We start from the raw sequence: 24666 nt of genomic DNA, 5'->3' as shown, positions 1-24666 counted from the left end.
TATATTCTGTCGCACAAGATTAGAGATACCACAAAGCCGTTACTACTGCATTCAGATGACCTTCTATGTTTATAGTCTATGACCAAGATATCAACAGTCCTAAATTACAATTGAATCTTTCACACAATCATCATCTTACATGACAAGCTTTGGCCCATGGTAAAGCAAGCTTGTTCCACTTGAGCCCTTGTTTGTAGCAGGCTTGGTGCGGAAGACACTATCGCTGACAGTCGGCGGATTTCTTGCAGGAAACCCATCGAAGCTCAATGCATAAGTAGCGACACTGTGGGCGACGAGCTTCGTGTTGACCTCCCAAGCAGTCATGTTGACATTTCCAACGTCGTCGCAGAGTTGGTGGTAGCACGGGTCATACCAATCGCCAGCTTTTCCGCCGAAAAGCTGTTGTTCCTCCTTGGTTTTCACGCCCTCGGCGCCGGTGGCAATCCCACCGGCTGGGATTCCGTTGCGGATGAATCCGTCGTAGTCAGATCGGCCGTCAAACTCGATGAGCGTGTACGGAATGTTGTGTTTCTTGTACCAGGCAGTGTACATATCACGAAGCTGCTCTGAGCCCTCGGGATTTGCTTCGTTGGTAGCGTTGTAGACTTGGTACGCAAAATTGGGGCTGGCAAGCATGTCGTAGTCCATGAAAAGCCTAACTTTCTGATTTTCTTCCGGCGATAGATGATCGGCATAGTAGTCTGAGCCAAGCAGCCCCTCCTCCTCACCAGCCCACCATGCAAAGCGGACACAGTTCTTGACCGTGAACTTGGTTAGCTGTTGAGCAACTTCGAGGAGAGTGAGCGTGCCGCTCCCGTCATCATTGATCCCGGGACCTTCCGCAACAGAATCGCTATGGGCGCCGAGCATAACACAGTTGTTGGCATCACCCTGAGTGGTCTGCGCGACGATGTTGTACGTGTCGATGGTGCGCACCTCGCCATCAATATATGCTGTGGCGAGCAGGGTCATGTTCTTATTTTTCAAGATCTCAATGAACGGAGCAGCTTCTTCCTTTGAGATACCAAATGTTGGCACGTGGTCCGGCAACGGGGTACCGAGAGTACCGGACAAAGAACCGTGCTGGTTGTTGTAGATAACCGCAGCAACAGCGCCAGCCTTGCCCGCCAGCTCGGACTTCGTGCTGAAAGGGCACGTACCACGTTGAATTAGTGCAATGTTCTTGGCCACGCTGGAAGGATAATTCGAGCTGTCGCAGCCTTCATCGGCAATCAAAACAAGCTTGCCGTCAACTGGTTCATTTTCAGGAGTGGGGGGAGTCAGGCTGAACGCTGTAGCATTCGTGAGGACACTATCTCCGATGATCAACCGGGACTCTGTAACATGGCCCGTAAAAGCCTGGAAAGTCTGGTTGGAAAGGGTGAAATAGTCTCCCATATTTGCAAGCTCCGAATAGATATAGTCAAGAGTTCTTTGGTGGCCTAAGAGCACGTCAGAGCGGAAACTAAAGCCAAGCCTCTCCGCACTTGCATGCGAAGTTTACGCGATCAAAAGTTGAAATGAGGATTGACCCTTTCTCTTAACGATGTTTACAAGGGACGGAGATGTGACCGAGGGTTGAGATAAGAGGGAAGACAAACCCGCGCTGCCAATCACCCTGGTTGGACGATTGTATTCATCGATGCTGGACTTTGCGATCTCAAAAAGTGCTTCTGCTCTCCTTTGCAAGGCCTTGGGGTCGATGCAAGCCTGGAGTGACTCCGAGTTTACAATTGGGTGGCTCAGCGGGGCTGTCGCCTGCTGGAAGTTCAAAAGCCCCGCGAGAGCCGTTGAGGGAAAAAGTAAGGCTTTGGCGAGCAGCGGAGCCATCCTGCACAACGTAAGAGAGCGAATAAGCAAATAAAAGAGTGTCGTGGTGATGAGGCGGGCAAGATGTGCGGCTCGCGTGCTTGATATAAGGGCCGTAGCGGATTGAGAGACGCCGCTATCGGGCCAATAGGCGCTGGCTTCCTTTTGCGATTGCTCTGCCAGGACACTTGGCTGCTATAAGGTTACCTTTGGCCCAGCAAAGTAATCAAAGTGCTATCCATTCATGAACGGCCTCGATTCCTTCTGTGGCAAGTCAAGACTTTACAGTCAGGTATGTGTTGCTGTTCCTTGCAATACACCATTCTCGAAACGGCAGCTAATTTGAATGTACGGTTGATTCAGTGTCTCACGTGACGAGGACGATGATGAATACATTCTTCTTTGAGATTCTCTACTAGATCCATAGCGCAGAAGCGTACGTTTGACTGAAATTCTATCTGTTTAGGAACAGTTGTAGGAAATTTTGCGCAGGGCGCTGATAATTCTTCAGTAACTAATATCGTGACCCCTTCTCTGGCGGAGCTCGTAGCATCCCATTGGGCGAAGACGCCATCACATATTCTACATACAAAACTCAGACAAGTTCGCAACGTAAGAGGCTTATCCTTGAAGACCGTCCTGCCTTGGCTCCCAGCCAGGCTTCGCCATCTCAAATGTTTCCGGTACGAACCCTGGCGCGACAGTGCAGCCCACCAGAGTCCATTCACCAAGGCTCTCGGCCCTTTGCCATTCCCCCTTCTCCACGATGATGTGAGGTTCCTCACCCGCGAACACGTTCGCGCCCAGCTTCTTTTTCCGGACTGGGGTGCCGTCGTTCCAGGATAAGGAGAGTTGTAGGGGGGCACCAGCGTAGTAATGCCAGATCTCGACAGCGTCCACGACGCGGTGCCAATGGGAAACAACTCCTCCCTCCAGAAGGTAGTATATGGCTGTGCTACAAGATCGCCCATTCACCTGGACTCGGTCTCTGAACGTCTCGATGTACCAGCCCTTTTCAGGATGGGGTATAAGGTTAAGTTGTTCGATGACCTCTTGGGCAGACCTCATTGTAGCTGAATCTGAAACTGCTGGAGTCGAGAGGCGCCCACCGGAACAAAGAAAAGGAGAAAGGAGTTGCTGAATAGGGTTGTAAAGTGCTTTGCATCTCCCAGTATATATCGTACATCATATATCTTTATTTACATCCCGATATCACATAAGCAGGCTTGTCTAAGTTAGGTAAAGTGCCTATCGCAACGAAGATAAGGAAGATGAATAGACCTGGGTGCTATCAAAAGGGACATAGAACCGAAAATAAACATAGCAAATTCTTTGTGACAGTTATGTGTCGCCAGCATCATAATTCCAGGAGTTGATGAGATTAGTCTGGAATGATCCAACAAAACAGCAGTTATCCGCACTTCTAAAACAATGAACATGGATGATATAAGAATATTTGTAAACTGCCGCGAAAACCGTTAGGACAAATAGTTATTATAAGCACAAGCCACTCTATTATTCTAATACGTAGCCTTACTCATGAATGGACTGCGCGCCCGTATGTCTTTACCTTTCCAGACCAACACTATTGGCGCGAAGCTGAGTACCAGCGCGATGAAGCCAAGAACCGAGCTTGCCCATCGAAACCCGAGATTTGTATACATGCTCTGCGATGCGAGAGGAAGAAAAGCAGCAAACATGTTTTCGCCAAAGCATACAGCCGCGCTAGCGCTTGCTGCGTACTTTGCGTATGCATCTGTTACGTACATCATAATCGCTTGCATGACAACGGTGACGCCGAATCCAATAAAAGCTAAACCAATTGCCGGTAGGATCCACGGCAAGCTCGCGAAGCTGGTCCAGCCGTAGAAGAAAAGGCCACCGGTCAATCCAAGAAAGCTTGCCGGGATGCTCAGACGAAGACGAACTTCGGAGAGATCTGCCTCCGACATCACGGGGTTGGCTTTCGTCGCCTGCGCATACCAGTAGTTCTGCACGAGACATGCAAAAAAGCCCAGGATCTCGCCAATGACGACGGAGATTTGAACCAGGCCAGTCTGATACTCTTCAAAGGCGTAGTTTTTGACAAAGACTTGGGTCACGCTCTGCGTGCAGATGAAGACGACGCCATAAGAAAGAGCAGAGAGCAGAGTGAAGAAGAACACCACAGGCTCCGTGCAGAGCAAGTACGCCGGCAGGATAACTGTGTTGTACAGAAATTTCGCGGGCGACATGTGTCGCGCCGCGACGTCCGCCCCCCGGTCGTGGCGAAGAGCATTCTCTTCCTTTTGCCGCTTCGCCCGTATGACAGGCCAGCGAGTCTCGCGCATGACGCAGAAGACGAGGACCAGTAAAACGCCGTAAACGACGAGCTGGATGTAGAAGATCCATCGCCAGTAGAGGGTCCGGACGACGAGGCCGCCGTAGACGGGCCCGAAGCTGACGCCGGCCAGAAGGCCGGTGACGTAGACGGTGACGGGCAAGCTGCGCTGAACCGCGCCGGGCCAGATGTCCGCGATCAAGCCGTCCATGCCGTTCTGCAGGATGCCGGCCGCTCCGCCGCCGAAGAAGCGACAGGCGACGAGCGTCGCGAAGTCCTCGGCCACCGCCTGAGGGATCACGAAGACGAAGAAGACCGAGTACGAGAGCAGGTAGCCGATCCTCGTGCTGTATTCCTCCATGAGAGGAAGCGCGATCATGGGGACCACCGCGGCGCCAACCGTCCACGATGCCACGGGCCAGAATGAGTTTGGAAAGCGTTCATCTGAGATCCCAAATCGGTGGTTGATCGGAGTGGGCGCACTCGCGATGCCCGTTGCGTTGATGCCGACAGCAAAACAGACGAAGCATGTTGTCGCGGTGATGATCCATTTTTTGCTTGACTTCCAGTTGAAAGGATGTTCTGGTTCGTCGTCCGTTAGCTCCGGGGATGTCCCGTCGACTTCGTCTTTGCTTTTCAGGTTCCGATCGCCTGCTGTCTGTTCCATATCGTGAGGCTAAGACTTAGTCGTTCAGCGTGTAGAATCATGCTGAGTCGAAAAAAAAGAACTACACGTTCAGATTTTGAAAGGCCATGATTGTATAAGGCAAATCAAAAGTTATTTTTACATCTCTTGCTTTGGAACTCGACTTGGCATTTTGCACGATATCGGAGGCGGACCGCTTGGCTACCATGAGGACTCGATTATCATGCACAATTAGCAGATATCTGCTTGGCCGTACTGATAACAGGAGGAACTAGTGGTCGGATGTTTTTGACATCAAAGTCGACTTCTTGACTTTGTTAGGGCGAAGTATATCTGATGCTATACTAAATCAATTACTTTCTGGGATACATGAGAAATGCGCGACCCAACGCTGAGCACATGATCATTGCTCTCTATCGAGAAATAAGCTGAGGCTAGATTTTTTCGTATCCTAAGCTTCATAATATGGGGCATCTAGCTACGTCAAACAATACGCTGGGATATTCAAGCTCACTTTTTAACTTCATGCTACACGAATCTCCATTTCAGACGGGTTCAAAACTTATTATGATACGGTCAGTAGCTTACCTAGATCGTGAACTGTCCTGCCCAGATTACGCAAAGCTAAGACCTATTATGGAGTTGTTTTATGGCAAAACTAGATTAGATATTTTCCTATTTGGTTTTAATTGACCGCTTTCAATGCTCATTTGAAGCCTTAAAAGATTTCCCATGCCGGTAACAGTCGATGACGAACGTTTTCAAAAAATGCTTTCGAAACGCCTGCTCTATGACAATGCCGTCTATAGCAGGCAGGAGATTCGCATCAGCGGACAACCCGCATCGCGCCGCCCAAGGAATTACATAATAACTTCGTTCGCGACATCCTGCATGCTCATTAAAATCAATTTGAGACTCCATTAGAAGGCGACATACCCGCTTCAACTCCTTATAGGGAAGGCAAACACAGTTCTGCACTCGAACTTCATCGCCGACGCCGCATTCAGTACCCAGAATAGTGATGCTCTGCACCTTCACGCCTCCTTTCAAAATCGTGGTCTGATGGCTTGTGACTGGTGTAGGTGTGCCCTCGACGCGAGCCCAGGCACCAACCTTACTACCTCTGCCGATGATACTGTAGAGCACACATGCGTCATGCTTGATTTCCGCATCTTCAAGGACAATCGCCTCCTTCACTCGCGCGCCGGGCCCGATAACAGCACGTGGGCCGACTGAAACGTTTGGACCGAGTTTCGCGGTTGGGTCAACCTGTGCGGTAGGGTGGATGAATACCGGGGGTAGGATGACGGCTGAGGGCTTGGCTAGCTCCTCAGATTGCGCCTGGAACGCTTTTGTGAGATAGAGGGCGTTGGCCGGGATGGCCGAGCCTGCCGTCTTTATCTGCCTCCAGAAGTCCTTTGTCTCGAGCACAAAGAACTGGTAGCTGTCTGCCAGATCGGACAACACGTCTTGCTCAAGTCGAATGACCTCACTCTTCTCCGTCTCGTCCATGTCCGCTACGAAGCTTGCGTCGAGGTTCTCGCTGCTCGGGTAGCTAACTAACCGGGGTCGTTCGGTGCGTCTCTTGATTGCGCTTCTGATGGCTGGGAAGATGCAATTGGTATCAAAGAGGTAGACGCCGCAGTTGATCAGGTTGCTGATGTGCGACTCTGGCTTCTCGACGTAGTGCAGAACACGCTTCGAGTGGGCATCGGACACCACGCATCCAAAGTTGCTCGCGGCTTCCTTGCTAACCCTAGTACCCAAGATGACGGCATCTGCGTTCTTCTCCTCAAAGAGCTGCAGCATCTGTCCCAGTGGAAACGAGCAGCACACGTCTGCATTCAGCACAAAGATTCTGTCGGGGTTACCCTTCATGATAGCGTCTCGGAAATGGTAGATGCCACCGGCCGTGCCGAGAGCCTCATATTCACGCAGGTATTTCGTGGTGATGTGGGGGAAGGCACGAGCCATGTCCTTGATGAAGTCGCGGAACGTAGACTCATCGTAGTAGCCGACTATGAAGACCTCCTTGATCTCGGGAACTTTGGCTATGGCGGAGAAGCAGTGTTCTATGATTGGATGGCCGGCAACTTCGAAGAGCGGCTGTCCCCGTGGGTGGTAAGCAAGTGTCGGACGAGGGAATGGACGTGTGTGATCTTGGTGGAACGAGGTGTATTACCTTGGGCTGATCAAGAGACAGCGGTCGAAAGCGAGTTCCGCGGGAAGGCCCCCCGACCTGGATCTATCAGTTCGCCTGATCACTCAACGGCAAGGAGTAGAGCCAGCATACCAAGATGATGGCCTTGGTGGACTTGGGCCCGCTGCTGCGCTTGGAGCGGATTGGAATGTCAAGAGTTGCCATGACTTGCACGGGGTTGCAGAGATTGCAGTGTTCGATCGGCGTCTTCCGCAAAGGATGGCAACAGCTGCAGGCACGACTGTAGGCAAGAAGTAGTTGATGCGCAACGTACACGCAAGCTGTCCTCGAACTTTTTGGTGGTGGCCGTGTGGAGAGACGAGCTGCAGCAGCTTAGCGGCTTCAGGGTCCGGCCGCCTGCAGACGATCACAAGGGAGCCGCACTGTTCGCCGAGAGAACCGCCGCCTGCGCCTCCACCTGGCCGAGCAGCGGCGCATTCAGTGATTGCATTTGGCTGAACCTCACGCCTCGCCACCGCGCCCGCTGCTGGCGACGCCAAGTGGCCTTCCGTCGTGTTGCAGCAATTGGACCAGCTCTTGACCGCTTCTTCGTGCCTGGAACAAGCGCGGCTCTCCCGTCGCCATTCAGGAACGTGCCACAGTAGATACGTCACATTGGGCTGGCGAGCCCTCTCGCGTCGATTCCAGGCATCGCACCAATCACAAGAGGCAGAATGCTCCAAGGTCGAGGTCTTGACGAGAGCCTACGTGCGGTTGTGGACGAAGACGAACTTGCTGTACGGCATTGCCTGCTACTCTGCACCGGACCAATGTTGGACGCTGACATGATCCCCTCGAGGAACGACGACGCCTGGCTTGAGGAACTCGACTCTTCGTGAGACGACTACATGCCTCCAAGACCATCTAGGACTCCTCGAAGTGTGGAACTTCGTCCAAGGAGACGAACACATGTCTCCTCTCGTCGTGATAGATCCCGGAACGACGCATAAGATTTCGCTTGGCTGATTCACAGTGACGCACAGCTTTTGTCCGTCACTTCACGCTCACGCCGTTTCCTTTGTATGCCTGTTCTCATATCAAGTCGACGTTGTCGCCGTGAAGCCTTGACGAAGACGGGAGATACGTCTGCAAGCCATGTCCCAACGAGGAGAAGGTTTGACCGGTCTTTTCCATGGTCGTAGAAAATCGTAATCCTGAAGAGAAGTGGAATTCACTTTGCACTTAGGAATCGTGGCATCCGAAAAATGAAAGTGAACCTCACCACGGCTCTAGACGTGGAAGATGATTCACGCACAGGCATTGCTGTTCCAAGGGAAATACGAGATACCTAGAGAGGGCTGAAGAAGAGGGTATAAATCTCCCGAATGAGACTTCACTTTTCCGTCAGTAAAGCCTTATTCTATCTCATGTTACGTTGTTGTGCTGCTGGTTAGTACTGTTTCCTTTTTGCTGTCGTGACTTTTATATTCCCTCGCCCTCAGCTCCAACCTTTCATCTTATATCACGAGCCTTCCTAACGGCTCCTGCATCATTCAACAACATCGAAAAACCTCCTACTGCAAAATTGGTTCGTTTGCTAAACATAAACAATATGCGCCAGCTCAACGCTCGCAAAACTCCACCGCCACGCAGGGCCGCATGCCGATCTAGCGCACGACTTTCCAACCTCACTTACGCTGCGCACACAAAACAGCAGCCCGCAATGAATGGGAGACTTCTCGCAATGCCACACTCAAGTGGTGACACTATTCCGGGCGATATCATCGTCCAGCCAGAACTCAATTTCAACATTCACACGGGTGGAAACCTAAAAGGTATGAAACAATGAGCTCGTCAACACTCACGCTGATAGCGCACAGGAAATGATCTTGCCGTCTGTGACTCGACGACTTCGATGCCAAGATCTTCAGTAGCAACAACACCAGGCTTTGGCCTGCCTACTCCGGACGCCTCCATTGAGCTCATTGGCAGCGGTGTTAAAGTCTTATTACACGCAATTCGAGACCTTGAGCGTCATGGCATTGATGCCGCAGCAAGCATGCCATTGCCAAAGATTGTCGTGGTCGGTGACCAAAGCGCGGGGAAAAGTTCCCTTATCGAAGCGATATCAGAAATCAGCGTGCCTCGGGTAAGACCCCCTTTCCAAAGACGTAGCGCCTCTCTCGCTCATAATTCGTAGGATTCAGGTACCTGTACTCGATGCGTGTTGCACATCAACTTGCGCGATGAGCCCACCTCCCAGTGGCGATGCGATGTCTCACTAGTGCAGAAGTACTCACCAACTGGAGACCCGAACTCTCCTCTTTTCCCCTGGACCGAAATGGGTCAAACAGTTCACCATTTCAAGACTGTTTACGACAAGCAAGACCTTGAGAACGTTATTCGACGAGCTCAAGTGGCCACATTGAACCCCCAGGAAGATTATCGTCGTTATCTCAACTGTCGAAATGTTAGCAAGGAAGCGCTGAAATTCCCGTTCAGTCCAAACATAATCTCCCTTGAGATTTTCGCGCCTGGTCTACCAGATCTGTCGTTTTATGATCTTCCAGGTAAGGGTGTTCGATTTATTTTGACAGCGGAGACTAACCAAAGCCAAGGTATCATCTCCCAGTCACCAGACGGCGGTCAAGAAACTGTGCAACTGATCAGTAAGCTCGGAGAGATATACATGTCACAAGAAAACACAATCATTTTGCTCGCCGTTCCTATGGAGATTGATATTGACAATTCAATGGCCTCGGCTTTAGTGGACAAGGTCGGCGCCAATCATCGCACTATTGGTGTGTTGACAAAGCCAGATCGTCTTCAATCCGATGACAGGGTGGATGTGTGGAAATCTGTCCTTCAAGGCCAGAATTTTCGCAAAGGACACGGCTACTTTGTGGTAAAACAGCCGAGTCAAGCAGACTTGAACGACGGCATAAGCCACGGCGAAGCTCGGGTTTCTGAGCAAAATTTCTTCAATTCGGTCTTTTGGACTGCGCGATTCGGAGACATCGATGTAAAAGACCGTCTCGGCACGCGCAATCTGCAGAGGAACCTATCAGACAAGTTGGCACATCTCATTCTTGAAGTCATGCCCAAATTAGAAGACCAGGTGGTTTGCAAGCACGCTGAAGTGGAGGATCAACTTGCTGAGCTACCTGAGCCTCCACAGAACGCTCTGCAGGTGGTTAGTCAAGCTGTCATCGACTTCACCCAAGCCGTACGCTCTATGATTGATGGAACAGAGCCTAATATCCTTACCGAGTCCTGGAAGAAGATCAAAAATGAATTTCATGAGTCCATAATCAACGGTCAACGTCCAACCTTACTTGTCGCATCTCCAGAATACGAAGCCGATGACGGAAGGTCTTCTCCTGCTCCAACTCCATGCAAGATCAACTACACTCCCTCGAAGCTAGTGAAGCGCAACACGCAGATCATTGACCTGTCTTCTGATGATGAGGAAATCGTCACACCAACCAAGAAACGCAAGGACGCAAATGGCACACCAAAGATGACGGCTAGATCTTCCAAAAGAGAAGGCAAGTACTGACAGCAAGCTCATCAATAGACGAGCTCCTCTGACATTGACCCAGACAGTATCTGCTCGGTAATTCCAATCGCCCGTGATCGTGAGTGCACCCTTGATTTCTTAGGTACAGGTTCCAGTAAGTGTCAGAATTATGAGTGGAGTATCGGATTATTCTGGACATATCATCGCTGAATCTGTACGTTCTGCTAACGTGCACTCAATTAGCTCTACGAAAATCATTCACTCTGGCAGAACTGCGCACCACGTTAGACTCGTTCAGCACCTCTGGATTGCCTTCAGTGGTCGAGCTTAAGGCGGTAGATCATATGATCCTTTTGACCCTTGAGAACTGGAAAGATCCACTGAAAGTTCTGTTAAACAATCTGAAATCAGCCATGCAGAATTCTTTAGCGAAGAGCTTACAAGACAAGGTTTATCAGTGGCGCGCGACCAAGCTCTTTGAAGAGATGCAAGAAGCGTACCGGAATTTTCTCAATCGTCACATGGAGTCCATGACACAATATGTCTTTCGTGCACTTAAGATCGAAAGGGTTAAGCCCATTACACGGGATGAGAAGTTGATGTCGCGCTATGTCAAAGAAGAACAAGCGATACTTGAAGCAGCTCGTCTCAAAAAGCGGTACATGGAGTATGCCAGGGAGCTTGAGAAGAAATATGGCAAAGAAGTCAATAAGAATTGGGACGACAAGACCAGGAAGCAAGCTACCGAAGTCCTTGATGCGGATCCATACAGCCGTGAGGTCGGAGTCATGGCAAGAATTCGCGCATACTATCAGATATCCGCAATGCGATTTGTAGATCAGGTAGTACAAGCCGTCGAAGCCGAGCTGCTCATCAAGTTTCGGGAAGAATTGTACCACGATCTCATGACAGCTTTGCAAGTGTTTGGCGAGGATGGTAAGTTTGATCGCGCTCCTCACTTTAGCTCCAGCTAAAACTTACTTCCAGGATATAAAAACGCCAATCGTCTTGTTGCCGACGATGTCGAGCGTGAGGAACGCCGGTCTTTACTCAAAGAACGAAAGCGACGTCTCGAGCAGGCCAGCGACCGTATCAAGCAAATGCACTTGGATTTCTGTGGACAAAATCCAGTCCGACATGGCTCCTAGAAAGATGGATTTCGCCTAGAAGTGATATGAAATGCGTAGTTGTGTCGGTGCTGCGCCCTGCCTGTACTTAATTTGTGTAGCTGAGTTCCTCGCTGCATTGAATCGTTTCATACAGATGGAGCGAATATACATTGTCGTGCAATCAAAAGAAACAAACAAGAAATTCTCAACGTGAAATTTTGAATTAGATCATATTCCATCAACGATATGCTTGGCCAACAGCATCACGTCGTGTTTGGAGCGGATGGCAACTTCAATGCTGCGCCCAGGATGCTTGGATCCAGTTGACCGACCTCTGGCACGTCGATGCCACATCTTATAAACATGCTCCTCCACAAGCTTCCCACTGCTCTAACCTCCGGCATGAACACGACGGTATTGACATACGTGTCCGTGGTGTCCTCACATCCTTCGATGTTGAACAGTCGCGCCTCGCAGTTATCCTCCTTGCCCGCGTAGAAAATGCCGCACTGGGCCTGATCCGAAAGATTGACACACACGCCCGATCGCCACTGCGAGACCGGGTGCGGAATGATGAGCTTCTTCAGCACCTGGCCGCGACAGCGTTTGGGTCCCGCCGAACCGGCGTACGCTTCTAGGATGATGGACAAGTCGGACTCCGGTCTCCTGCTTGACGACGGCATCGAGACCGACACCTGTGCTGTGGCCGTTGCGTTTGCGGCTGTCGTGTTCGACGGCGAGCCGATCAGACCTTGTTCGAGGCCCGTCGTATGTGTTGGAGCATGCGTCGCCGCGCTTGATGCTTGCACCGACGCGTTTGACGGGCTGCCCATCTGCCCGGTTCCGCTTTGCTGGGGTTCCGCTCCGGCCTTCGCGGCTTGAAGGTTCGGGCCTCCATTCTGCGCATGCGACACCTTCAGGATGTTGTGCGGTGGCGCGTGAAGCCGAAGTGCTGCGTCCAAGGTGATCGCGAAGATTATGATTAGGACTATCGAGACTGCAACGATCTTGAAGCGCCTAGAGTTCGCCATGTCCCGGCCATGACCTAGAAGACACACATAAGCGCAGCTAGAAAGAATAGGAAGGACAAGATTCGAAAGAGAGAAAAAATAAGTGTCGCTTGCGTCGGAGTCGAGATTTAGAAATGCTGGGCGTGATGCCAAGTTAGATGCCGCACGCTGTGTTTCATCCCTGCCAATGTTCTGCGACAATGAACATAGGCAATCTAGGCGTTTATCCTGCAGCCAAAGATCTCAATTCATGAATGACGATAATTTAATCACGTTAAGGCGTTGGTTACTGTGATGGATTCCAAGAGCATGGCAAACCCGAGGAAACTGCGTGAATCGAATGGTGCGTTCATCTTCTTGGTCGGAAAGCTTATGCGTCGCTTGACACGAAATTCGTTATGAATTGCTCCTCCAACAGTGAAAAAAAAGAAAACCTTATCGGCAAGTGGCTATGCTGTTCCAAATGCAAGTTTGTCGCCCTGGAGAAAAAGAGTCGGATAGATCTATGCGAGGCTATAGTTGCAATTCGGTTCTATCGATCAAGGAATCCCGGCTGACCGCGACGAAGAACGAAAGGAGGCATGGCCGCCTTTCAGATTGCTCAAGGCCAGTCGATAATATGGAGCCAAAAGAACCGAGGATGGCGATGCAGATTGTGTTCGAGGATACAGTAAACGACGATTAGAGCTTCCAAGCCGTCAAGTCACAAGCTCAGAGCCTGATATACATAACAGATAAGTTGTCGGGTGGTCCGTCCCCTATGGAAAAGAGTAGAACAACTCGCGCCACGTTTTCTGATATATGCGCGAAGGTTTATAGCGCTTATTCTCCTGACTACGCCCATCTTACTGAGCGTGCTTCTTCTCGCCGTTGAGCTGACACGGGCCAGGCTGTGTTGATGGCAATGTGAAATATCAAAAACTGCGGTAGCAAACTAAGGAGAGAAGCAAAGAGAACTCATTCTCCTTTTCGATGTTCTCCCTTGCCCTGGCTCGTTCTTCTGCCAGGTGCGTTTTTGCAGTACGGGCATTGTGCTCTGCGTCAAGTTTGCTATGCTAAACCTAAGCGAAAGACTCGATGACGTCATCGTCGCAGTCCTTGGTTGCCCTCTGCAACAACGCACATGAAGCGCGACTAGCGCGGACGACGTGCAACAATCATCACCCTTAGTCTGTTGCGGCGTGATCACGCTGCGGACCCTTACTTCCAGTTGAGCAGATGCGATTTCAGATGAGAATATCGTTGTGAGATCACGAGCTCGCATTCTCAGACTGTAGACGCGACACGGTTCGTTTGCCTCGAGCGTTTATTTTTTTTCCACAATCTCACCAACTTCACACACGCACACCCAGCCGTTCGCTCGCGTCACCACGAAATCCACTGCGCAACATGTCAGGCTACGAAACCAACCATGAAGGCCAATGGCCAAAAGAACGGGCAGTAGTCGACTTAACCATGAGCTCGTCGCCTCGGTTTGGCGAGGCTAGTCCGCTTCGTAATCCTTTGAGGAAGAATATCAAACAGGCGGAAAACAAACTGTTTAACATGCCAAAGCCGGGACGTCCACGACCGGAACATCATAGACAAATATCTGGTGTGAGCATGCAACCGAGAATTACGTCCTCGACCAGCGGATTCGCTGCGTCCAGCAATGTAAGGAGTCAAGAGGATGGGTTCAGATCAGCTCCCGCCTTCTCAAAGCAGGGCAGTGGCTCAGCTGCTCCTGCACTCCATCAGACCGGAGCATCAGTAATAGCTGGCAAACCATTTATGACTTACGACGACTACACCATGCCGCTTCCTAAACCTCAGCCGATATCCTTTCCCCAGGGATACCAACCAAAGACGACATACGCCACACCGGCTCCTTTTTTCAACACGATCAACCCTAATTCCCACTTCGTGACCCGCATAGACCTCACAAAGGGAGAAGATGACGAAGACGACGATAAGTTCGATCCGGATGCAGTTTTGCGTAATCAAGAGTTTGGTGCACCCGACCCATATCGCTGGGTTGACTCTCAAAAGGCGAACGAGGAGATCAAAGCGCTTCTCGAGGGGGCATTCGACGATGAAGATGATAAGCCTAGACTAAAGGATCGGAAAGCAAAGAAAAAAGGACCCCCGGTAGAAAACAATGGAGATGCTCTGAAGGCGTTGTCACAGAAGCTGGAGTCCCTTGGGGTAAAAGATGAGAAAGATGTTAGATCTGTTGATCAGAATGGCGCGGATGATGAAAGCGAGGACGAGGAAGATGGCACTCTTGACGGTCTCGAGGTTAAACTGCTGCCCCACCAAGTCGAAGGTGTAGCATGGATGCGCGACCGCGAGATATCGCGGAAGAAAATACGCGGCGTTATTCCACGAGGTGGCATTCTAGCCGACGATATGGGTCTAGGGAAAACGATCCAAGCCATTGCCCTCATCCTTGCCAACCCATTGCCCTCGAAGGAAGAACGCGAGAAGGACAAGAAGAATCCGATCCCTGCCGTCTGTGCGAAGTCGACGTTGGTTGTCGCACCCTTGGCTCTGATCAAGCAGTGGGAGTCAGAGATCAAGACAAAGGTTGACGCAACGCGTCCTCTGCGAGTCCTGGTACATCACGGGCCTAACCGTACAAAGCGTGCAGATGATCTGAAGAAATATGACGTGGTCATCACCACATACCAGATTCTCGCTTCTGAACATGCGTCTAGTTCAGATGACGAGAACGGTATTAAAACAGGTTGCTTTGGCGTGCATTGGTACCGTGTCATGCTTGACGAAGCCCACAGTATCAAAAACAAGTCCGCGAAAATGACACAAGCTTGCTACGCCCTACGTTCTCACTACAGATGGTGTCTTACCGGTACGCCGATGCAAAATAATCTTGATGAGTTACAGTCTCTCATTCGATTCCTGCGTATCAAGCCATATTGTGATACAGGACCTTGGAAAGAGCAGATCACGGGACCAATGAAAAATGGAAGAGGCGGTATCGCGATGAGAAGACTGCAAGTCTTTCTCAAGAGTTGCATGAAGCGTCGCACAAAAGACATTCTCAAGAAAGAAGGCGCCCTAAATCCAGGTGGTAAAGTACAAGCTGGAGAGGAGAAGAAATCTGGCTTCAGGATTGTGAATCGTAAAGTCGAGCTCGTCACCGCGGCATTCAATGATCGGGAACGTAAATTTTACGACCGTCTCGCGGATCGTGCGCAAAATCGTCTTGACGAGATGTTGGGAGGAGAAAAGGCTGATTATATCGGCGCTTTAGTCCTTCTTTTAAGACTGAGGCAAGCGTGCAATCATCCACATCTGGTGGGTAGAAGCGTTAAGCAGGATAATGATGCACTTTCCGCAGCTGTCTCAAAAGCGACGAATTGCAGCATGACGCCCAGGAGGAGCAAAAAGGCAGATCTCGATGTGATGGATGCCATTGCTGACCTGCTCGGGGGGCTTACGGTCGAGACGAAGAATTGCGACGTCTGTCAGGTACAGCTGAGCAAAGATCAGATCGAGAAAGGGAGTTCTCATTGTGCAGAGTGCGAGGCCGATTTATCGACCTTCCAGGAAGACTATGAGAGATCTGGTCACTATGCCAAGAACTTGGCTTCAACAAGAAACCCGAAGTATCATCCAAAACCGAAGGCAAATCGCCGAATTATTATGGACAGTGACGACGAAGATGAGGGATCGGGAGAATGGCTCGTTCCTAAAGAACAGCGCAGGTATCTATCCAATCTGGGTAGATGTGGTGGGAGTGATGATGAAAATATCGAGGGAGGCGGAGAGTGGCTCAACAGTGACGACTCCGAAACGGACACCGATTCCGAGACACGGAACGATCGATGCCAGAAGATCCACAAGAATCCCTTGTTCGTCTCAGATGAATCCGCATCTGAATCAGAAATCAATAGAGACGTCAATGCCTCTCTAACAACAAAGCATCGCAAAAATCCGTCCGAGAAGAATATACCGAAGTCCACCAAGATTGTACACTTGCTCAAGATTCTCGAGGAGGAAACACCAGACCACAAAGTTATAGTCTTCAGCCAGTTTACCTCCATGCTCGACATTGTGGAGCCTTTCCTTAAATCCTCCGGTTACAATTTTACTCGTTATGACGGGTCCATGCGCAATGATCTGAGAGAAGCATCCCTCAGTGCACTTCGTAACGATAAATACTGCCGCGTCCTGCTTTGCTCACTTAAATGTGGATCCTTAGGCCTTAACCTCACTGCTGCATCGCGTGTCGTACTTCTAGAACCATTCTGGAACCCATTTGTTGAAGAGCAAGCTATTGACCGTGTGCATCGACTGAATCAAACCGTCGATGTGGTGGTATACAGACTTACAATCGAGAATAGTGTCGAAGAACGGATCCTGGCCCTGCAAGAGGAAAAGAGAAAATTAGCTGAAGCAGCCATTGAAGGCGGCAATACGCTAAGCAAGCTGGGCATGAAAGATCTTTTGGCGTTGTTCAGACGAGACGCGGAAGATCATGGGGCCGGGCACCCGCATTATGCCGGTGAATCGCGAGCGGTTCCTGGTCTGGAGAGGACGAAGATGTTGGGAGAGAGAAATTCGGGGCCAAGAAAAGCAGAGAAAAAATCAACAAGGGTAGAACATGAGGTTTATGGGCGAAGGTGGTGAAGGAATGCGCAAAGCCCCAACTCCTCCCCTTATTGGCCAATCGACAAAGGCATAACGACGTTCGGATTCAAGCGGATTTTTCGTTCATAGAATATACCATCGTATCCCACAGTTACCATTGCTGTGTGAACGAAGGGCTTGAATCCACTCTTTGATAATCATGATTCTTGATAAAGGGGCTCTTTCTTCTTTGTTTCCACACATACTGATATAAAGCGTTTGCACATAATACGTTGGGCATAACGTGTCCTTCGTAGTGTCGTCTGAGCCGCCATCCTGCTACTGCTCTTTTATATTCATCGGCGCGTCGTAAAATATTTTGACACAGCTTCGATAGCGCAATTATCCGAAGATATTTGTCCTAGTTTGTCTTTCTGACATTCCAATGTCAGATGGCTGAGAAAAACTTACCAAAAATTACCAACCACTTAGTGGTCAGGGTTTTTGAGAAGTATGTTATAAAGCCGGGCTTTCAGTATCACAACCTGTAGAATTTTTGGTTTGCGTAACTCTCATTAATATCGGGAGCGATAACGAAGCTGCGAGCAATCTTGCAGCGTTCCGTCTTTACGCTCGGCGTGGCAGTTGATTCGCAAAATGCTGGCCATAATATATTTCCCCATTTTCTGTCCAAAAAGGGCCTCAGGGAGACGAACACATTTGAAGACAACAGGACGAGAGTTATTCCGTCGTCCCTACACCCGGGGCTCCAGGTTAAAGTATCACGCCACCGCCAATTGATGACCATAATGTTGTGACGAGGCACGGAATCTATGGGTATGCATGTATCCGATCTGTTCTTCTCCGTTCGCTGAGCAGGCAGTCAAGTAAATTGACTCGCTGCGAAATCCTGACAAGAGGGCTTTAAAAATCACGGATTGCAGGAGCATGCAAATAGAAAGAAAGAAGCTATCGTCACTCGTCCGACAATAAAAGAGAAGCACTGTATCCTCCGTCCCTCTTTTCCGTCTTTTGCAACAGTGCTGATGGTGAGAAATCTCGTCCCCCTTCCCGCTCTAGACGCTAAATAAAGATGACTCCGGTAATCATACTACAGTCAATCTGACGCACGTTCACCACAAAGCCTGGGGTTTAGGCTTGAATGTGGAGTTTCTTCGATATATTTATGAACGAGACAAGAAAAGCCAGCCGCATCCGATGACAGCACCATCTTTGTCACCCACATGCTCTCTGGCAAGCCTGGGTCAGATGTATGTCTGATACTGGGATAGTAGAAGGGAGAAATCTGAAGATGTGTGACTGGACATGCAATTGACCAAGGGTGGCATACTCTGCAGCGTGTTCCGGTGTGAGTATATGTTCACAAATCCCTGGTGCGATGTTGGGACTTCGTCCGTATGGTGGCCATGGTTATGATACTGAGGTCTTGGATGCATTGGTGGATCTGGTCCCGAGCCCAAGGCGATTATAGCGTCTGGAAATGACGACACGGGCGATGCTATTGTGTCTACGAATACATTCGTTTGCAGCTTGTGCGGCTGGCTGTCGCTGGAATCAGATCACTGTGCGTTCTTCGCATCGTACAACCAGGGATGTGACTTACTTTTCCTCCGGTATTCTGAATACATTGGCCCCGTTTTGGACCTGGTTGGAGAGATTCGACGTCTTATGTACAAATTCTTGCACATCTCTACTTTCGCAAGCAATCTGCCTGAGGTCGACACCCCCTCCAGCTGGGACAGGCAACCTCAAGACGTCGAAAATGTTTCCGAGTGAAAGTTTGTGATGCTGCAAATCCTCACGAATACGTTCATGCGTGCGTCCTCTGAACACGCATTCGCTTCTATTTTTTGTACATCGAACACAAGGCTGTACACCGCTACACTGTGAGGGGAAATTGAGTCAGCTCGGAGTTTGTCTCATGCACGCTTCCATCCCGTACAAACCTTTGCTTTGTGGGCGCGGCAATTTTCACATGCGGTGTGAACCACCTTTCGGCAGTGTTTTTTAGGCTGCCGTAGTGCCTGTTGTGGTTCACGATGCTCGGCAGGCATGAGGTTTCTTAGTGAAGCCTTGGGCTCATGGAAGCGACGAGGCATAACACGATTAGATTCTGCGTGCCAACGTGCAAAGGAGTTGTTGAGTCGAAGTAAGAGATTCACTCCCGTCACTCGATGTGGCCTCCTTGATCCTTCGCTTCCACAAAAGAGTGACGACACAGCCAATTCAAAATGTCCAGAGCTTGCCCCGCACCATGGTGACGACCAGGTTTGTTAGATGACTACCAAAATCGATTGGCCAAAGTACCGGTGCCGCCTCCACGCGTCGGGGTTTGCTGGTCGGCGAGCATTGAAATCAAGGTTCGCCACCACAGCTGTATTTCAGCGGTCTGGCTCGTCCTGAACATACTGCTTGTTCGAGAACGTCGGAGACTGCTCCGATACGAATCGATCAAGTGCAGCTTGTCCACTTGCTAGCTCTTCTCGTTTTGACGGGACTTGCCGTGGCTCAATGCGGCTTAGAAGAGCTCAATCAAGAACTATGCGCGGCAATCCTTGCGAAGATGGCGCAAGCGTGCATGCTTGGAATATACAAGTAGATCACTTACAAGACAATTATGACAAGTCACTGCGATCTTTAGATTCGGGTGGAGATGTGGCTGCTATCGTGGGATATCACAGCATAGTTCCGGGGCTTTAACCCTTTCTTTGGTACCGACGGATTCATTTGATGACTAGATTACATCAAGTCGGCGTCCTGATGCTGGATTTTGACCTCATGAGGTTTCGGAGCTCATTCATCACTTTTCCTCGCTACAGTTCGCCTAGGAAAGAAAAACAAATTAGGACATCGCTATGGCAGAGTTTGCATCAAGTTGCAACCTGAGAAACACTCCGTGTCCATTTGAATATCTAGGTTCGAGCACGTGATTTTAACACATTGTCCTGGCCCTTCCTCCTCCGGCTTCTAAGCCGAAGGAATGTTTAGATACAAATGATTGAGACATGCAGTTTCGAAGGGTTTGAACATTTCGCTCGATCAGTTGTTGTTCGTCCGAATCTGCTACGGTTCTAGTTTTCACGGTTGAACTGGCCGTCAGGCTACCGAGACAGAAGTACAGTATATCCTATTGGTTGATCACAAGGCTGAATTTGGACTTCATCAAATAGCACATCATGTTTTGGTATTGAAAAGGCGTCAGCCGTCACGTGTCGCTGTGCTGTACATGTCAAATATGGTATTTGCTTCTTAGCGAGTATGAACCGTCCTGATTTAAATCAAGAATGAGAGGAACTTTGAAAACGCAAACTTCAACAGTCGATCGGTAGTCATGAAAAATCCTCCTCCAACCCCAGCTATTCACATGATCACCATCGCAATGTCTGGGAGCATGGCTGTCCATCTGACTTCGCCTCTTCGTTCCCATATACTCTCGAGAGCATCGATTGCGATTTTCACATTTCTATATCGAGTAGTTTCCCAGATGTGCAGCAATCGTTGATAGAAGAACAACCTATGTTCTTCGAGGAGAGCCTCGCACGCAGCGACCCAATATGGCCACACCAGCGTATGGGCGCCAGGAGAAGAGGGGTCCACGTCAATGAGTAAGTCTTTCAGTCGAGCCACAAGCTTTATGGCGATGGGGTCGTCCAGGTTGATAAATTCTGACTGCGCACGGAGCAGATAGATCGCAGAAGACTGTCGGTACGCTTCACTGTAAGACTTCCGAGAAAAAATCGGTGGTTGTGGCCATTCAAGATCCCCAGTTTCAGGGGAGGAAGTAGCCAGGAGCTGCTCCACACCATCCGTCTCACTAATTGCCGGCATTGTGAAGAAATTGATGATATCCGTTTGTTGCTGACAGAACGAAGCAAGGCCCGAACCGTCAGCTGTACTGCCGCGTAGTTTCATAAAACTTGTTAGCATCTTGTGAGCAGTCAAGATATCGTTGCTTCCAACGATAAGCTCTCCAACGAACACCAGAATAAGCGTGGCCCACGTGCTGAGCGAAACGACCTCTCCGATCAAAGCTTTTGTTTTCAATTTGGATATGATCGCCGCTCGTCCGGCCTCCGCGGGTAGTCGCAGTTGTGGTTGTTCAATTGAGAGATGAAAAGCTGCTGCAACGCATACAGCTCTCTGAACCATCGCATCTTCAACTGCTAGCGGGAGAATTTGGTAACGATAGCCATTTGTGATACCATCCGTTAAGATCATCACGGGAGAGACGTAATCAGCAACTGTCAAAATCAGCGAGTATGAAACAAAAGTCAAGATCGACTAACGAACAATGATTGAAAAGAAATCGTGTCTTGGCATCCAATTGTTCAACGCACGGAACCAGTGGTAGGAATTGAAACACGTCCCCCGCCGAGGCATTGCAATTGGAATAGCCCTCTGTTCCAGACAGTTCCGCAGTTCCGGAGCTGGAGACTTCATCCAAAGAGTTTTCCTGGCCCGTAGAATCATCGCAGCGTACTTGCGAATTTGATTGCTTTTCAGTCACATTGTCACCTCCACAAGCCACCCATTTGAGGTGCAGTGGCACGGCGGTTCTTGACGTTGTGGTTTCTGTCGGTATATCCGGAGACTGCAAGTTGAACGTTTTACCTTTCAACTTCCCACGAGCAGCCAGTCCTTCATTGAATCGATATCGTATTCCCATCCCTGGGCATTGGAGACCTTTTTTCTGACATTTTGCACAGTTTGGTTCTCTCTTGTCACACACGATCCGTCTTTTCATGCAGTTGTAGCATCCTGATTCGTAATCAGCCCTTGTTCATTCACGAGCGGCTGATTCATCACAACGAGTCTGAGGCACAGCTTTGATTATTTACCTTTTGAAGCTTTCCGGGTTGCCATAATCAAGACCGGACATCTCTTCTCAGTGCATTCTGGTCGGCTCGTCTCGGGTGTAACGAGAAGACACCGGCGCTTTGCTTTAAAGAGAAGCCATGCCTAGCAACAAATAGCCACCAAAGTCATGTTTTGTCGGTGTATTGCAAGCTTGGATGGTATGAGCAGAACGGTCTTTGGTGTCAAACACCTCATGCGGAATTCGCGCCGCGCGTGTATTCAAGGGAATGGATTTATATCTATTCAAGCACGACGGACTTGATTTCGAAGGGGGCTCTGTTTTAATATTGGATGCAGTGTTTGTTCTTCAATCAAGTATGAATTCAAGAGATATTTTCATTGACAAAAATAGACGCAATTCTGAATCACGTGATGTTAACTACATCAACACAAAAATTGTGTTCTTTTTTTCAGCATTACGCTCGCACTAAACTAATAGATACTCAAGTGACATTACGAAGCGTCAATTTAACAGTAAATGGAACGATTCGAATTGGCATTTTTGGTCTCCCAAAGCTCGATCCGAATCAGAATGTCTGAGAATAAGGCCCAAGTTGTACACTGCAAAGTTCTATTGACTCCATACGTATCAGTATATCACATGGAAACAACTATAGCTTTACCAGTCTATCGGCTAATTCTGTCTTAATTTCCATAGCCGCTCTGGTACCGTCTTCAATTGCTCCGTCGATGAAACCTCTCCAGCCCAAAGCCCAATCCGCGCTCGCAAATATCGTGTTGCCTTGTCGTTCTCTGAGGGCATCAAGGTACTTGATCATGTCCGGCTTCAGGAATTCCCAAGCCCCATCAGCGAATTCATCCTTAGTCCAATTGTGGAACACCAGTCGTTTTACGTCCATTGGAGCAAATTCTTGAAACGCTTCAATTGTATCTTCGATTTTTTCCTCTGGATTCAACTGAACACCTGGCAACGAGCTACCAAAGGCAACTAGATGTGTGTTACCTGCAGGGGTAGTCCCATCTCCAAATGTGTATGTCAGCTTATTGTGTGGAAAAGCCGTTGCCGAGAATGATCTCAGCTCAGGATTTTTGCATTCGACGTGGACTTTGGACACCTTGTTGCAGTGACCAGTCTTCGAAGCCTTTAATTTCGCTGAAGAAAGAGCAGGCGAGAAGTTTATTTTGTGCAGGACGTTGAGTGGAACTGTGCACACAGCTCTCCGCGCTCGATATTGCTGCCCGGCTCGCGTGGTAACGGTTACCGAAGTCCTTGTGTTCTCAATCGCAGCAACGGGCGTGTTGAACTGCCACGACATCCTTCCTGTTGAAGACGCTTCATCGAAGAATTTTCGGGCGAATGCGGATTGTCCAGATCGAAACCTTGAGCGGCAGGTCAGCTTTCGCGTTGCCAAATCTACTCTTATATACGCACTTAAATGTCAAACACAGTTCAAAAAAATTACGGATGTCGTAATTGTTCAGGGCCCACCACCTAATAAATTCAAAAAAACTACTTTCCTCCATCGTTCCTCCGGAAGTGATGCTGAGGAATCCTTCAAAGTTCGCTCTCTCCAGAGGTGTCAGCTCTTCCTCGATTTCTTTGAATCGATCGGCAAAAGACATTTGATCAAATTTAAAGACCTCAGGATTGTAATGTGGATCATGAGGAAAAGGGACAAGTTTTCTTCCATAGTCGCCGTCGACATTTACGAACTTTTTGAGCGCCGACTCCATAATCGCGACCTGCCACCTGTTAGCATTCAGGATGCATGCTAGATTTCTTTTTTAGCATCGAGTTTGGATTTCAGAAACGTGGACGCATGAGGAGTCTTAAACTTGCCTCCTGATCGTGACTCATTGCTTTGCGACAACCGGGCGTGATGACTTCATGACAATTCAGGCCCTTTTCGAAGTCATGAGAGCTCTCCAAGTCCTTTGCCATCCCATAGCGAGCTATCTCGCGATATACAAACGGCTGGAACCAGTGAACCCATGTACCGCCCATTTCGAAAGGATAGCCTCCCAGATTGCTTGACCACGTTCTGCCACCAATGCGATCACGAGCTTCTAGAAGCAAAACTTCATGACCGGTTGTGCTCAGATCCCTAGCTGCGGTGAGACCAGCGTACCCGGCACCGATTACGATGACATCGTAGAGGGTTCGATCACTTCGAACATTGCTTGCTGGTTGGATTGCTCCGAGACAAGGAATTCCAGCCACGAGGCCCTCTTTTTCCGTCCATTGGAACCCTTCTTTCGTCAACATGGCTGAAGACTAAACGTGCTAGAAGATTTGCCGAATCGAGATCAATCCAAAGTGATGTTCCCCCGCTCTAAGAACTCAGAATGTCTTATAGACACCGCTCACAGTCCAGGAGGCCGAGGACTCCAGTCTCGTTCGATCTCATGTCAGCCTTGCTCTCAATCAACCTTCTGTTTTTTTCGCCTGCTGTAAAACAACACGCTAGGATCAAATGCATTATTCATTTTATCCAATCACAGCCGTGTTTACATATTCGAGCTCAGGGCAACGTAATGAAAGTTCTCGGATAGCAAGATGGCATCTGATCCGCTAGCGCGCTCTGTATTCCGCGGGCCCAAGACTTTTACCGAAAGAGGAAGGAAAGTTGAGAACTGAACCAACATACACAACGCTTTGACTTCCTAAACTGTTTGTGATTTCCTGCCTCTATCCCTCGCA

General features: G+C 49.5%; 8 protein-coding genes across 11 annotated transcripts; 2 read left to right on the top strand and 6 right to left on the bottom strand.

Annotated features, from left to right (window-relative positions):
- Nucleotides 1-5: 5 nt before the first annotated feature.
- Nucleotides 6-2066, bottom strand: PV09_04643 (uncharacterized protein). Its single transcript, XM_016358023.1, has 2 exons — nucleotides 1602-2066; nucleotides 6-1442 (listed from the first exon to the last, which is right to left on the bottom strand). The coding sequence occupies exons 1-2, from the start codon at nucleotides 1828-1830 to the stop codon at nucleotides 136-138; spliced, it is 1536 nt and encodes a 511-aa protein (XP_016214225.1). The 5' UTR covers nucleotides 1831-2066; the 3' UTR covers nucleotides 6-135.
- An 898-nt stretch (nucleotides 2067-2964) lies between these two features.
- Nucleotides 2965-4882, bottom strand: PV09_04642 (uncharacterized protein). The gene has a single exon (XM_016358022.1). The coding sequence runs from the start codon at nucleotides 4794-4796 to the stop codon at nucleotides 3330-3332; it is 1467 nt and encodes a 488-aa protein (XP_016214224.1). The 5' UTR covers nucleotides 4797-4882; the 3' UTR covers nucleotides 2965-3329.
- A 274-nt stretch (nucleotides 4883-5156) lies between these two features.
- PV09_04641 (uncharacterized protein) lies at nucleotides 5157-7288 on the bottom strand. The gene is made up of 4 exons (XM_016358021.1): nucleotides 7069-7288; nucleotides 6958-7014; nucleotides 5712-6881; nucleotides 5157-5662 (listed from the first exon to the last, which is right to left on the bottom strand). Exons 1-4 carry the CDS (start codon nucleotides 7138-7140, stop codon nucleotides 5636-5638), a joined length of 1326 nt encoding a protein of 441 aa, XP_016214223.1. The 5' UTR covers nucleotides 7141-7288; the 3' UTR covers nucleotides 5157-5635.
- A 614-nt stretch (nucleotides 7289-7902) lies between these two features.
- On the top strand, nucleotides 7903-11736 carry PV09_04640. Of its 3 annotated transcripts, none has more exons than XM_016358020.1 (8): nucleotides 7903-8364; nucleotides 8537-8750; nucleotides 8796-9064; nucleotides 9116-9485; nucleotides 9534-10463; nucleotides 10518-10553; nucleotides 10679-11371; nucleotides 11423-11736. In XM_016358020.1, exons 2-8 carry the CDS (start codon nucleotides 8639-8641, stop codon nucleotides 11581-11583), a joined length of 2571 nt encoding a protein of 856 aa, XP_016214222.1. In that variant the 5' UTR covers nucleotides 7903-8364; nucleotides 8537-8638; the 3' UTR covers nucleotides 11584-11736. The 3 variants fall into 3 exon arrangements, with proteins under 3 accessions (XP_016214222.1, XP_016214221.1, XP_016214220.1); XM_016358019.1 differs by having other exon boundaries at nucleotides 10518-10577; XM_016358018.1 differs by having other exon boundaries at nucleotides 10518-10589.
- A 55-nt stretch (nucleotides 11737-11791) lies between these two features.
- On the bottom strand, nucleotides 11792-13387 carry PV09_04639 (uncharacterized protein). Its single transcript, XM_016358017.1, has one exon. The coding sequence runs from the start codon at nucleotides 12573-12575 to the stop codon at nucleotides 11808-11810; it is 768 nt and encodes a 255-aa protein (XP_016214219.1). The 5' UTR covers nucleotides 12576-13387; the 3' UTR covers nucleotides 11792-11807.
- A 366-nt stretch (nucleotides 13388-13753) lies between these two features.
- On the top strand, nucleotides 13754-17361 carry PV09_04638 (uncharacterized protein). Its single transcript, XM_016358016.1, has one exon. The coding sequence runs from the start codon at nucleotides 13944-13946 to the stop codon at nucleotides 17184-17186; it is 3243 nt and encodes a 1080-aa protein (XP_016214218.1). The 5' UTR covers nucleotides 13754-13943; the 3' UTR covers nucleotides 17187-17361.
- A 2954-nt stretch (nucleotides 17362-20315) lies between these two features.
- Nucleotides 20316-22254, bottom strand: PV09_04637 (uncharacterized protein). Its single transcript, XM_016358015.1, has 3 exons — nucleotides 21986-22254; nucleotides 21438-21905; nucleotides 20316-21388 (listed from the first exon to the last, which is right to left on the bottom strand). Exons 1-3 carry the CDS (start codon nucleotides 22008-22010, stop codon nucleotides 20508-20510), a joined length of 1374 nt encoding a protein of 457 aa, XP_016214217.1. The 5' UTR covers nucleotides 22011-22254; the 3' UTR covers nucleotides 20316-20507.
- A 129-nt stretch (nucleotides 22255-22383) lies between these two features.
- On the bottom strand, nucleotides 22384-24458 carry PV09_04636. 2 transcript variants are annotated; one of them, XM_016358013.1, is made up of 3 exons: nucleotides 23806-24458; nucleotides 23398-23708; nucleotides 22384-23345 (listed from the first exon to the last, which is right to left on the bottom strand). In XM_016358013.1, exons 1-3 carry the CDS (start codon nucleotides 24229-24231, stop codon nucleotides 22616-22618), a joined length of 1467 nt encoding a protein of 488 aa, XP_016214215.1. In that variant the 5' UTR covers nucleotides 24232-24458; the 3' UTR covers nucleotides 22384-22615. The 2 variants fall into 2 exon arrangements, with proteins under 2 accessions (XP_016214215.1, XP_016214216.1); XM_016358014.1 differs by lacking the exon at nucleotides 23806-24458 and having other exon boundaries at nucleotides 23398-23749.
- Nucleotides 24459-24666: the final 208 nt, after the last annotated feature.

Source organism: Verruconis gallopava (genome assembly GCF_000836295.1).
Source record: "Verruconis gallopava strain CBS 43764 unplaced genomic scaffold supercont1.13, whole genome shotgun sequence".
Lineage (NCBI taxonomy): Eukaryota > Fungi > Ascomycota > Dothideomycetes > Venturiales > Sympoventuriaceae > Verruconis > Verruconis gallopava.
This window is presented reverse-complemented; position numbering and strand designations above follow the sequence as displayed.

Coding starts and splice junctions, on each gene's coding strand:
- PV09_04643 (XM_016358023.1), bottom strand. CDS start 1,830: ATGGCTCCGCTGCTCGCCAAAGCCTTACTTTTTCCCTCAACGGCTCTC. Junction 1,443..1,601: donor CAGGGTGATTGGCAGCGCGG/GTTTGTCTTCCC, acceptor ACGTGCTCTTAG/GCCACCAAAGAACTCTTGAC.
- PV09_04642 (XM_016358022.1), bottom strand. CDS start 4,796: ATGGAACAGACAGCAGGCGATCGGAACCTGAAAAGCAAAGACGAAGTC.
- PV09_04641 (XM_016358021.1), bottom strand. CDS start 7,140: ATGGCAACTCTTGACATTCCAATCCGCTCCAAGCGCAGCAGCGGGCCC. Junction 7,015..7,068: donor CCACCAAGGCCATCATCTTG/GTATGCTGGCTC, acceptor TGATAGATCCAG/GTCGGGGGGCCTTCCCGCGG. Junction 5,663..5,711: donor CCTATAAGGAGTTGAAGCGG/GTATGTCGCCTT, acceptor ATGAGCATGCAG/GATGTCGCGAACGAAGTTAT.
- PV09_04640 (XM_016358018.1), top strand. CDS start 8,639: ATGAATGGGAGACTTCTCGCAATGCCACACTCAAGTGGTGACACTATT. Junction 9,065..9,115: donor CAGAAATCAGCGTGCCTCGG/GTAAGACCCCCT, acceptor CATAATTCGTAG/GATTCAGGTACCTGTACTCG. Junction 11,372..11,422: donor GCAAGTGTTTGGCGAGGATG/GTAAGTTTGATC, acceptor ACTTACTTCCAG/GATATAAAAACGCCAATCGT.
- PV09_04639 (XM_016358017.1), bottom strand. CDS start 12,575: ATGGCGAACTCTAGGCGCTTCAAGATCGTTGCAGTCTCGATAGTCCTA.
- PV09_04638 (XM_016358016.1), top strand. CDS start 13,944: ATGTCAGGCTACGAAACCAACCATGAAGGCCAATGGCCAAAAGAACGG.
- PV09_04637 (XM_016358015.1), bottom strand. CDS start 22,010: ATGGCAACCCGGAAAGCTTCAAAAG. Junction 21,906..21,985: donor AACCCGGAAAGCTTCAAAAG/GTAAATAATCAA, acceptor ATTACGAATCAG/GATGCTACAACTGCATGAAA. Junction 21,389..21,437: donor ACGATTTCTTTTCAATCATT/GTTCGTTAGTCG, acceptor TGATTTTGACAG/TTGCTGATTACGTCTCTCCC.
- PV09_04636 (XM_016358013.1), bottom strand. CDS start 24,231: ATGTTGACGAAAGAAGGGTTCCAATGGACGGAAAAAGAGGGCCTCGTG. Junction 23,709..23,805: donor CAATGAGTCACGATCAGGAG/GCAAGTTTAAGA, acceptor AACAGGTGGCAG/GTCGCGATTATGGAGTCGGC. Junction 23,346..23,397: donor GAACTGTGTTTGACATTTAA/GTGCGTATATAA, acceptor CTGCCGCTCAAG/GTTTCGATCTGGACAATCCG.